The sequence below is a fragment of the Mandrillus leucophaeus genome, unplaced genomic scaffold (assembly GCF_000951045.1).
Source record: "Mandrillus leucophaeus isolate KB7577 unplaced genomic scaffold, Mleu.le_1.0 Scaffold178, whole genome shotgun sequence".
NCBI lineage: Eukaryota > Metazoa > Chordata > Mammalia > Primates > Cercopithecidae > Mandrillus > Mandrillus leucophaeus.
Genome location: NW_012101787.1, coordinates 66,980 through 79,440, shown reverse-complemented (window position 1 = coordinate 79,440; position 12,461 = coordinate 66,980). Strand labels below are relative to the sequence as shown.

The 12,461-nt window shown below is 35.7% G+C and overlaps 1 protein-coding gene across 1 annotated transcript in view; it reads left to right on the top strand.

The window, feature by feature from the left end:
* Positions 1-12,461, top strand: part of LOC105537655 (coiled-coil domain-containing protein 7) — a 117,478-nt gene that overhangs the window by 57,015 nt on the left and 48,002 nt on the right. The window contains exons 11-12 of the mRNA XM_011977296.1: positions 7,971-8,001; positions 8,434-8,523. Coding sequence (XP_011832686.1) covers positions 7,971-8,001; positions 8,434-8,523 — 121 coding nt within the window. The remainder of the gene's footprint in view (positions 1-7,970; positions 8,002-8,433; positions 8,524-12,461) is intronic.

The window sequence follows — 12,461 nt, the reverse complement described above, 5'->3', positions numbered from 1 at the left end:
TAGATTTGGTCTTTTTACATAATCCCATACTTCTTGCAGGCTTTGTTCATTTCTTTTTCCTCTTTTTTCTTTAGATTTCTCTTCTCGCTTCATTTCATTCATTTGAACCTCAATCGCTGATACTCTTTCTTCCAGTTGATTGAGTCGGTTATTGAAGCTTGTGCATTTGTCATGTATTTCTCATGTCATGGTTTTCATCTCTGTCAGTTGGTTTATGGCCTTCTCTGCATTAATTATTCTAGTTATCAATTCTTCCACTCTTTTTTCAAGATTTTTAGTTTCTTTGCACTGGGTACATAATTGCTCCTTTAGCTCTGAGAAGTTTGATGGACTGAAGCCTTCTTCTCTGATCTCGTCAAAGTCATTCTCCGTCCAGCTTTGATCTGTTGCTGGCAATGAGCTGCGTTCCTTTGCAGGGGGAGATGCGCTCTTATTTTTTGAATTTCCAGCTTTTCTGCCCTGCTTTTTCCCCATCTTTGTGGTTTTATCTGCCTCTGGTCTTTGATGATGGTGACGTACTGATGGGGTTTTGGTGTGGGTGTCCTTCCTGTTTGTTAGTTTTCCTTTAACAGTCGGGACCCTCAGCTGTAGGTCTGTTGGAGATTGCTTGAGGTCCACTCCAGACCCTGTTTGCCTGGGTATTAGCAGCAGAGGCTGCAGAAGATAGGATATTGCTGAACAGCGAGTGTACCTGTCTCATTCTTGCTTTGGAAGCTTCTTCTCAGGGGTGTACTCCACCGTGTGAAGTGTGGGGTGTCGATCTGCCCCTAGTGGGGGATGTCTCCCAGTTAGGCTACTCAGGGGTCAGGGACCCACTTGAGCAGGCAGTCTGTCCGTTCTCAGATCTCAACCTCCATGTTGGGAGATCCACTGCTCTCTTCAAAGTTGTCAGACAGAGTCGTTTGCGGCTGCAGAGGTTTCTGCTGCTTTTGTTGTTGTTGTTGTTTAGCTGTACTCTGTCCCCAGAGGTGCAGTCTACAGAGACTGGCAGGCCTCGTTGAGCTGCTGTGAGCTCCACCCAGTTCGAGCTTCCCAGTGGCTTTGTTTACCTCCTTTAGCCTCAGCAATGGTGGGCGCCCCTCCGCCAGCCTCGCTGCTGCCTTGCAGTTAGATGGCAGACTGCTGTGCTAGCAATGAAGGAGGCTCTGTGGGCATGGGACCCTCCCGGCCAGGTGTGGGATATAATCTCCTGGTGTGCCTGTTTGCTAAGACCCTTGGTAAAGCGCAGTATTGGGGTGGGAGTTACCCGGTTTTCCAGGTGTTGTGTGTCTCAGTTCCCCTGGTTAGGAAAAGGGATTCCCTTCCCCCTTGCACTTCCCAGGTGAGGTGATGCCTCCCCCTGCTTCAGCTCTCGCTGGTCGGGCTGCAGCATGTGACCAGCACCCATTGTCTGACAATCCCTAGTGAGATGAACCCAGTACCTCAGTTGAAAATGCAGAAATCACCTGTCTTCTGTGTCGCTCACGCTGGGAGCTGGAGACTGGAGCTGTTCCTATTTGGCCATCTTGCTCGTAATTTTTCTTAATAACAATGGCATCAGCAGAAACCATGACAAACAATTATGATATTAATGCGGGCAGAAGGAAACATTTGGAGTGAAGATCTCTTCGTGGCCTAGATGATGATAATTTCATAGGTATATTCATATCCCCAATTTACTGGGATGGATACAATAAAAATGTATAGCTTTTTATATACTAATTACATACCAATAAAGTGATTTAAAAGTACAGGATAAAATATAGAAACTAGGACTTTATTAAATTATTATGCATAAATTTACATAGTAGCAGGATAGGACAATCATTCTGGTCTTTGGGGGAGCTAATAGACATATTCTTCAGGATATTGTCAGTGCATTGTCTAGCTGTTCACCTGTGCATAACGATAAGTAAATAAATAGGTATAGACCTAGAGGGCCTTGAAATTCTTCTGTAATTGTGGGACAAATTGAGATCTCAATTAGATATTGATTTGTAGGATGACTTGTGAAGATATAATTCCTTTTTGGTGAACAGAATGCTTAGAACTAGTGTCCAGTCTTAGAGATGAAGTTGTTAAGTTAGATAAGAAAAATGTACATTACCTGAATCATGTGGTCTGGACAGGAAAGCAGTCCTGTTAAGAATTACATCATGACATTTTTCTAGGGAGGCGTGGATGTTACAAGTGAGGGTAATAGGCTGTTTTGCCTTTCAAAGTGTCTTTAGCCCAACTGCATGCATCACAAATAGTTACCTTATGTCAGAATTGGAATCACAATAATTCTAACATGGCAAATTCACATTCGTGAATGAATTTTAGTGATTAGGTAGGCCATCAGCAAGGTAAAGGCATCCATGTGGTTAAAAAGTAATGACAGATTCTGAATTCACATCATTTAAAAAGCTAACATTGATTACAGACCTAAATGTAAGAAAATAGAACCACAAAAAGGGAGGGAATTCAACTCTCAAAACTAAAAACACCTCATTCAAAATTGAAGCAAAGTTAAAATGTAAGCAATAGACCGGGAGAAAAGATTTGTGCACATACAATAGAAAAAAGGAGTAGTAATAAGAATCTATAACTCCCTAAAAACACATAAGAAAAATAGGCAAAGTATATAAAGAGGTAACTAAGGAAAAGACAAAAAAATCGGCCAATAAATGTTTTAAGAGATACTCAGTCTCACTGTGATCAGGGAAGATGTAAGACAAAGCCATGACTTTTTTGTCTACAAAATTTAGAAGTTTTCTAATATCAACTATTGGCAGAAAGGTAGTGGAATGAATACTGTTACACTGCTAGTGTAATAGAAATTTCCTACTTTTGAGGACAATTTAGCACAGTTTAGTAATAATAAAAGTGTGTGCCATGTTATATCGCAAATCTATTTTTATCTACCCTTGAGAAAGGAGTACAATATGCTCAAGAAAGCGTATAAAAGGAATTTTTTTGCATCAGTGTGATGTCAGCAAAACTAGAAAGAACCTGTTTTTGTTAGTAGGAGTATGGCTCAATAATCTATGGTAGATGAATGATAAGGGAATACTATGAATAACTATATGACAACAAATTAGATAACTGAGATGATATATATTTCTAGAAAGACCCAAACTAAACTATATCAAGAAGAACAAGAACATGTGACTGGACTTATAAGTAGTGAAAAGATTTAATTAGTAATTAACATATTCCCACCAAGGAATGCTTAGGCCAGATGACTTCACTTTCTAATCCTGTCAAATATTTAAAGAAGAATTAATACCAGGCCTGTACAAACTCTTCCAAAAAATAAAAGAGTTCACACTTCTCAATTCATTCTGTGAGATTAGTGTTACTCTGATACCAAAATTAGACAATCACAAGAAAATAAATATATTTATTTTAAGAAGATAAATATGTGTTATGAATATGAACACAAAAATCCTCACCAAAATACTAGCAAACTGAATCCAACAACGTATAAAAAAGATTACATATGATGAACATGGGGGATTTATTTTAGGAATGCAATGTTGATTTAAAATGCAGGTATCAATTTATATAATGTGTAATATTGATTAAATAAATGAGAAAAAAATCACATCAGTTCACTAGATTCAGTAAATGCACTTGACAATATTCAACATCTTTTTTTGATAAAAATTCCACAAACCAGGAATAGAAGGAAACTTCCTTAATCTGATAAAGGCCATTTGCAAACCCCATTCAACATCATACTCAGAGGTGAAGAATGAATAATTTCTCCTTATGATCAGGAAAAACACAAGGCATTCACTTCTATTCATCATTATAGTAGAGGTTCTAGCAAGGGCAATTATGGAAGAAAGGGAATAAAAGTGTCTGCACTGGTGAGGAAGAAGTAAAACTACCTCTATTTGCAAATGACATGATTTTAGATATTAAAACATCCTGAGTTCTGCTAAAACCTATTGGAAGTAATGAATGAATTCATCGAGGCTGCAATATATAAGATCGATAAACAAAAACAATTTGTATTTCTTTTCTTTTCTTTTTTTTTTTTTTTTGAGGCGGAGTCTTGCTCTATCGCCCAGGCTGGAGTGCAGTGGTGCGATCTCGGCTCACTGCAAGCTCTGCCTCCTGGGTTCAGGCCATTCTCCTGCCTCAGCCTGCCAAGTAGCTGGGACTACAGGCGCCCGCCGCCACGCTTGGCTAATTTTTTGCATTTTTAGTGGAGACGGGGTTTCACTGTGTTAGCCAGGATGGTCTCGATCTCCTGACCTCGTGATCTGCCCGCTTCGGCCTCCCAAAGTGCTGGGATTACAGGCATGAGCCACCGTGCCCAGCCAACAATTTGTTTTTCTATACACTAGCTGAATTGTATCCCCTCAAAAGATAAGTTGAAGTTCTCACCCCCTGCTACCTCAGGGTGACCCTATTTGGAAACAGGGTTATTGCCAATATTATTAGTTGAGACGAGGTCATACTGGAGTATAATGGGCCCTTAATCCAACGTGACTGATGTCCTTATAGGAATTGGAGAAGACAGATAAACATGGAGGAAAGACTGCTAATGTAAAGATGGAGGCAGAGACTCGATTTATTCTGCCACAATCCAAAGAATACCAGGGACTAACAGTGGCTAGAATAGGCATGGTAGATTACTTCCCTAGATATTTCAGAGGGAGCGTGGCTGTGCCAACACTTTAATTTTGAATTTCAAGTCACCAGGCTGTGAGAAAATAAATTCTTGTTGTCTTAAATCACCCATATGTGGGCCTTTATTACTAAAGCTGTAGGAAATGAATACACTAACTATGAACATTTCAAAAGTGAAATAAAGAAAACAATTCAATTTATAATAGCACCAAAGAGATCGTGACTGAATTTAAAAAAAGAAATGCAAGATTTGGGCACTGAAACTAAAAAACATAATTGAAAGAACTTAAGGAACACCTACAGAAATGAATAGATATTTCATCTTCATAGACTGTTAAACTTAATATTTTTTATAGACAGGGTCTCACTCTGTTACCCAGACTGGAGTGCAGTGATGCAATCACAGCTCACTTCAGCTGCTAACTCCTAGGCCCAAGGCATCTTCCTACCTCAGCCTTCTAAGCAGCTAGGACTACAGGCATGCACCACCATGCCTGGCGATTAAAAAAAAATTTTTTTTTGTAGGGACAGGGTCTTGCTGTGTTGCCTAGGCTCGTCTTGAACTCCTGGCTTCAAGTGATCCTCCTGCCTTGACCTCCCAAGGTTCTGTGATTACAGGCGTGAGCCACCACACCTGTCTTTAATAATCTTAAGGTAGCAATACTTCTCAAATTGTCCTTCAGATTCAATGTAATTACTTTCAAAATTCCAGCTGACATTTTTTCAGAACTGACAAGCTGATTCTAAAACTCATGTGGAAGTTCAAGGAAGCTAGACTAGCCAAAGCAATCTTAAGAACAAAGTTAGAAGATTCACACTTAACTGATTTTAAAACTTAATACAAAGCTACAGTAACCAAGGCAAAATATTACTGGCATAAGGCTAGACATATGGCTATATGGCTAGACATATAGAGCAATGGAATGGAATTGAAAGTCCACAAATAAACCTTACATTTATGAATAAATGATTTTCAAGGTAAGATGATTCAATGGGGGAAAGAAAGGTCTTTAATTTATAATAAATGGTACTTGGGCAACTGGTTATCCACATGCAAAAGAACAAGACTGGATTACTTATTTTTGCCATTCACTAAAGTCAAAATTATTAAAGACCTAAATTTAAGAGGTAAAACTATAGGCATTTTAGAAGAAACATAGGAGTAAATCTTTGTGACATTGGGTTAGGCAGTGGTTTCTTAGATAGTACATCAGAAGTATAATCAACAAAAGAAAAAAATAGATAAACTTTATCAAAATCAAAAACTTTTGTGCTGCAAATGATACTATCAAAAACATGAAAAAAACTGCTCATAGAATGTGAAAAATATTCACAAATCATATATCTGCTAAGGTACTTAGTAGAACATACAAAGAACTCTTACACCTCAGTAATAAAAAGATAAATAATTCCATTAAAAATAGGTAAAGTATCTGAATAGGTATTTTCCCAAAGAAGATATAGAAATGCCCAATAATCACATGATAAGATACTTAACATTGGTAGTTGCTACGTTTTTTTGTTTTTTGTGTTTTTTTTTGAGACAGAGTCTCGCTGTGTCATCCACGCTGGAGTGCAGTGACATGATCTCAGCTCCCTGCAACTTCCACCTCCCGGGTTCAAGCAATTCTTGTGCCTCAGCCTCCCAAGTTGCTGGGACTACAGGCACCTGCTGCCATGCCCGGCTAATTTTTGTATTTTTTGTAGAGATAGGTTTTCACCATGTCGGCCAGGCTGATCTCAAACTCCTGACCTCAGTTTATCTTCCTGCCTCAGCCTCCCAAAGTGCTGGGATTACATGCATGAGCCACTGGGCCTGGCTGTCACTAGTTTTAATTGCAAATCAAAACTACAATGAGATACCACTTTACACGCCCTGGGATGGCTATAATCAAATAGACAAGGCAATGATTTTTTGGCAAGTATGTAGAGAAATTGGGAACCTCATACATTACTAATGGGAATTTAAGTTATGTATCTGCTTTAGAAAACAGTTAGCCGGTTCCTCAAAATGTTAAATACAGTGTCTGCATATGATTCAGAAATTCTGTTTCTAGGTTTACGCATGAGATAAATGAAAACACATATTCACACAACAACTTGTACATAAATGTTCATAATAGCATTATTCATAATGGCAGAAAAGTTGAAACAAACAAAATGTCCTTAAAGTGATTGATAAATAAAATGTGGAATATCCTTATAATGAAATGTTATTTGGCAGTAAAAAGGAACAAAGTAATAACGTGCTATAATAGGGAAGAACCTTGAAAACATATTGCTAAATGTAAGAAGCCAGTTTCAAAAGACCACATACTATATGCTTCTATTTGTGTCAAATATCCAGAATAGGCAAATCTAGAGAGATAAAGTAGGCTACTGGCTGGGTATTTGCAAAGAGGAATTGGGAGTGACTACTGATGTGTCTGGGGTTCCTTTGTGGGGTAAATAAGATGTAGTAAAATTAGATAGTGGTGATAGTTGCTCAAGTTGGTGAATATATTAAAAGATATTGAAATGTATACTTTAAAATGTGCACTGTATGATGGTGGTGATGGTTGCTTAAGTTGGTGAATATATTAAAAGAAATTGAAATGTATACTTTAAAATGTGTACTGTATGATATATTAATTATACCTAAATAGAGCTGTTATAAATTCTGATTTAATAAATGAATAACTCTTGTCAAAAATGATCTATGGTTTATCCATACTATAGAACAATGTCAGCAAACTGTGGCCCAAATAATCTATGGTTTATCCATACTGTGGAACAATGTCACCAAACTGTGTCAGCAAACTGTGGAACAATGTCAAACCTAACCTGAAACTTATTTTTGTAAATAAAATTTAATTGGAATACAGCCATACCCATTGAGTAATAGTGATAGAGACCATCAGGCTTGCAGAATCTAAAATACTTACTATCTAGTTCTTTGCAAAAAATGTTTGCCAACTCCTGCTGTGGAATAATCATTAGCACTTAAAAAAACTGAGAAAGATCTATGTTTATGGATATGAAGAAATCTCAGACTTTATGTTAAGTGAAAAAGTAAGTTGAGAACAATATATACAGTGATGTCATTTATGTGAAAAAGAAAACTGAAATCCAACCCACTAATAAAAATTACAGAATGGAAAAGGTACATGCAGTATTGTATAAATGCATAGAACAAGTCCTGGAAAGGTAACAGTGATTCTATAATATTTCCAGGGAGAGTATTAAATTTTCAAAGTGGTAATCAAAGTGTCCAGTGTCCATTAAACTTCATTTGTATTAAAATCTTTACAAAGAAAATGTGCGTGTTATATAAATTAAAATATAAATGTACAATTATAAACATACTTTTTTGGTTTATTTTTCAGAGCTGTAAATGATCAAGTTTTGTTACATGCTGTAAGTATGGTAATCTCAATTTGAAATTACACTTTGTCCTTGAGTTCTTAACAGATTCTAGAAATTGTCAGGATACATAATCCTATATAAAGATCCAATGCTTAGTTTATTTAAAATAATTTTATGCATATGTGAACTGGAAAGCCTTATCTATTTTGTTCATTTTACTCTCATTATCACTCAGAAATAATTCACTTCTGAAATACTAAACTGTAATGTCCTACAGTCATCTGAATAGTTCCAGTCCTTGACACTTTTAGCTCTTTTATGTCTTTCAGCTCCAATTCTTGTCTCACTGTACGTACTGATATCAATGTTTCATTCTTGTCATGAGTTAATGAAGACTTTCTTACTTTAATAATTAAATATCTGAATAACCTTTCTACATTGAGAGTTTTACTCTTCATTATTACTAAAATTATTTGTTTCTAGGAATACAAACAGATACAACGTGATTTTCAGTTGTTATCAGAAGAGAAGTTGGTGCTGGAAAATGAACTACAAAAATTGAAGGGCAAAGAGGTTGGAAAAATTTTAGTGTTTGAAAAGGGCATACACCTAACAAGAGTTATTATGTTAGGATAGAAATCAAAGAGATATTTAAATGTTATAAAATGTTTTTATTATTAATAATTTGTAGCAGCTATGCTTTAAAAAATAAAATTATGCCATATTCTAAATTATCATATTAAGTGTCAAAACCAAAAGGATGCCATGAAAAAACAGATAAAATTTAAACATCTGAAAGACATTTCTAGGCCAAATATTTACCTTTATTAAACTAGCAGTAAATTAGTTTTCAAATATATTGTAAATGCATTTCATGGTAGTTTCTACAATTATGTAATGTGTGTATCCCAGTTCATTATACCAAATAGAGTAAATAGAAATAGAAATGCAAGGGTAAAGGAAAATTTGTTTCCTCTTGTATTTTATTGTTCTCTTTGCCATCGTTAGAGAGCTTACAAATTCAAACTGTAGACAATAAAGTCAAATACATTAAAAGTGAACTTTTATTAACCACTTAAGAACTTAAGATATATGGTTGAGGAAAAATACTAAATTCAATAATGTTGGTTGCTTGATATTTCTTCCTTACTAGGGGAGGAAGCAGAAATCATACAGGAGATTTGCTATTTGATCAGTTAGAGAAGCAGTAGTCTTACACAGGTGTCAAATATAAGATCAGCGCTGTCATATATGTTCAGTTTGGGAATAGTCTTCCTTTAGGTATCATGCCAAGTAGGAATAGAACATTGGAACAAAATAACTAAAAATAGTAAATTGTCATGTTGAAGAACTGAGTAGTCTGACCAAGTGTGAGAATTTTGCAGCATGCTAATCACATACTGTTAGAGCCACATTGAAAAAACGCTGGAGCTTCTTAGATGACTTGAGGATGTTACACCAGTTTCTGGTTTTGCTTCCTTGTGTTGTTTCTTTAGGTGTTTTGTCTCTAATTCTGCTCTAGAGAGCAATGGTTTTTGCACGAACTTCAGTATGTGATCTAGGATACCACAAGGTTTTCTTGTTTAATGCATGGAAACTTTGGTGCTCATTTGGTAGGTTATACTCTTACCCATTCTTTAAAATATTTAAAAACATTTTTTATTTTTGTGGGTACCAGTAGGCGTATGTATTTATGGGCTACATGAGATATTTTAGTACAGGCATACTATGTGTAATAATCACATCATGGACAATTGGGTATCCATTTCCTTAAGCACTTATCCTTTGTGTTGCAAATAATCCAATTATACTTTTTTAGTTATTCTTAAATGTACAATTAAATCACTATTGACTATAGTCCCCCTGTTGTGCTATCAAATACTAGGTCTTATTCATTCTTTCCAACTATATTTTTTGTACCCATTAACCATCCCCACCCCATGCTCACACTCCAAGCCTCTGGTAACCATCCTTCTATTCTCTATCTCTGTGAGTTCAATTGTTTTGATTTTTAGCCCCAACAAATAGTGAAAACATGCAATGTTTGTCTTTCTGTGCCTGGCCTATTTCATTTAACATAATGACTTCCAGTTCCATCTATGTTGTTGCAAATGACACAATCTCCTTTTTTATGACTAAATATTACTCCATTGTGTATAAGTATTACATTTTCTTTTTCCAGTCATATGTTGATGGACACAGAGGTTGCTTCCAAATCTTGGCTACTGAAAACAGACCTGCAACTAACATGGGAGTGCAGATATCTCTTTGATATACTGGTTTCCTTTTTTTGGGATATATACATATCAATAGGATTGCTGGATTGTATGGTAGCTCTATTTTTAGTTTTTTGAGCAACCCCCAAACTGTTTTCCATAGTGGTTTTACTAATTCACATTCTCACCAACAGTATACGAGGGTTCCCTTTTCTCTACATCATCCCCAGCATTTGTTATTGCCTGGCTTTTGGATAAAAGTCGTTTTAACTGGGGCAAGATGATATTTCATTATAGTTTTGATTTGCATTTCTTAGATGATCAGTGATGTTGAGGACCTTTTCACATACCTGTTTGCCATTTGTGTGTCTTGTTTTGAGAAATATCTATTCAAATCTTTTATCCATTTTTAAATTGGATTATTAGATATTTTTTTCCTATAGAGTTATTTGAGCTCCTTTTATATTCCGATTGTTAATCCCTCGTCAGATGGGTAGTTTGGAAATATTTTTTTTTCTCATTTTGTGGGTTGTCTCTTCACTTTGTAGATTGTTTTCTTTGCTGTGCAGAAGGTTTTTAACTTGATGTTATCCCATGGGTCCATTTATTTTTTGGTTACCGTTACTTGTGGAGTATTACTCAAGAAATTTTTGCACAGACCAATATGCTAGAGAGTTTCTCCAATGTTTTCTTGGAGTAGTGTCATAGTTTGAGGTCAAAGATTTAAGTCTTTAATCCATTTTGATATGATTTTTGTGTAAGGTGAGAGATAGGGTTCAAGATTCTTTCATCTGCATATAGATATCCAGTTTCCCAGCAACATTTATTGAAGAGACTGTCTTTTCCCCCACTGTATGTTCTTGGCACCTTTGTTGAAAATGAGTTCACTGTAGGTGTGTGGAATTTTTTCTGGGTTCTCTTCTGTTCCTTTGGTCTATGTGTTGGCTTTTATTCAACTACCATGTTGTTTTGTTTACTGTAGCTCTGTAGTATAATTTAAAGTCAAATAATATAATTTATCCAGTTTCATTTCTTTTGCTCAGGATAGCTTTGGCTATTCTGGGGCTTTTGCGATTTTATATGAATGTTAGGATTTGTTTTCTATTTCTGTGAAGAATATCATTGATATTTTGATAGGGATTACAATGAATTTGTACATTGCTTTGGGTAGTATGGACTTTTCAACAATATTGACTCTTCCCATCTATGAACATGGAATATCTCTCCATTTTTCTGTATCCTCTTTAATTTCTTTCATCAGTGTTTTATAGTTATCCTTGTAGAGATCTTTCACTTCTTTGGTTAAAACCTAGGTATTTAATTTGTGGCTGTTGTAAATAGGATTAGTTGTTTGATTTCTGTTTCAGATTATTCACTGTTGGTATATAGAAATGTTACTAATTTTTGTATTTTGATTTGTATCCTGTAACTTTACTGAATTTATCAGTTCTAAGAGTTTTTTTTTTTTTTTTTTTTTGGGCCAGTCTTTAGATTTTTCCAAATACAAGATCATACCATCTGCAAACAAGGATAATTTGAATTGTTCCTTTCCAGTTTGGATGCCCTTTATTTCTTTCTCTTATCTGATTGCTCTAGTGAGAACTTCCAGTACTATGCTGAACAACAGTCATGACAGTGGACATTCTTATCATGTTCCAGATCTTAGAGAAAAGGCTTTCAGTTTTTTCCCATTCGGAGTGAAACTGGCTGTGGGTTTGTCATATGTGGTTTTTATTATGGTTGAGGTATGTTTATTCTCTAGCCAGTTTTTAGAGGGTTTTTTTCATGAAGGGATATTGAACTTTATCAAATGCATTTTCAGCATCAGTTGAAATGATCATATGGTTTTTGTCTTTCAATCTGTTAATATGATGTATCACATTGGTTGATTTGCATATTGTGAATCCCACTTGGTCATGATGAATGATCCTTTTAATATATTGTGGAATGTGTTCTGTTAGTGTTTTGTTGAGAATTCTTGCATCAATAGTCACCCAAAATATTGGCATATAGGCCTTTCTTTTGAAGAGCTTTTGTCTAGATTTGGTATCAGGGTAATACTGGTCTTGTAGAATGAGTTTGGAAGTGTTCCCTCCTCTTGTCTTTTTGGGATGGTTTTAATAGGGTTGGTATTATTTCTTTTTTTTTTATTATTATACTTTAAGTTCTAGGGTACATGTGCACAACATGCAGGTTTGTTATATATGTATACATGTGCCATGTTGGTGTGCTGCACCCATTAACTCGTCATTTACATTACATATATCTCCTAATGCTATGCCTCCACCCCCTGCT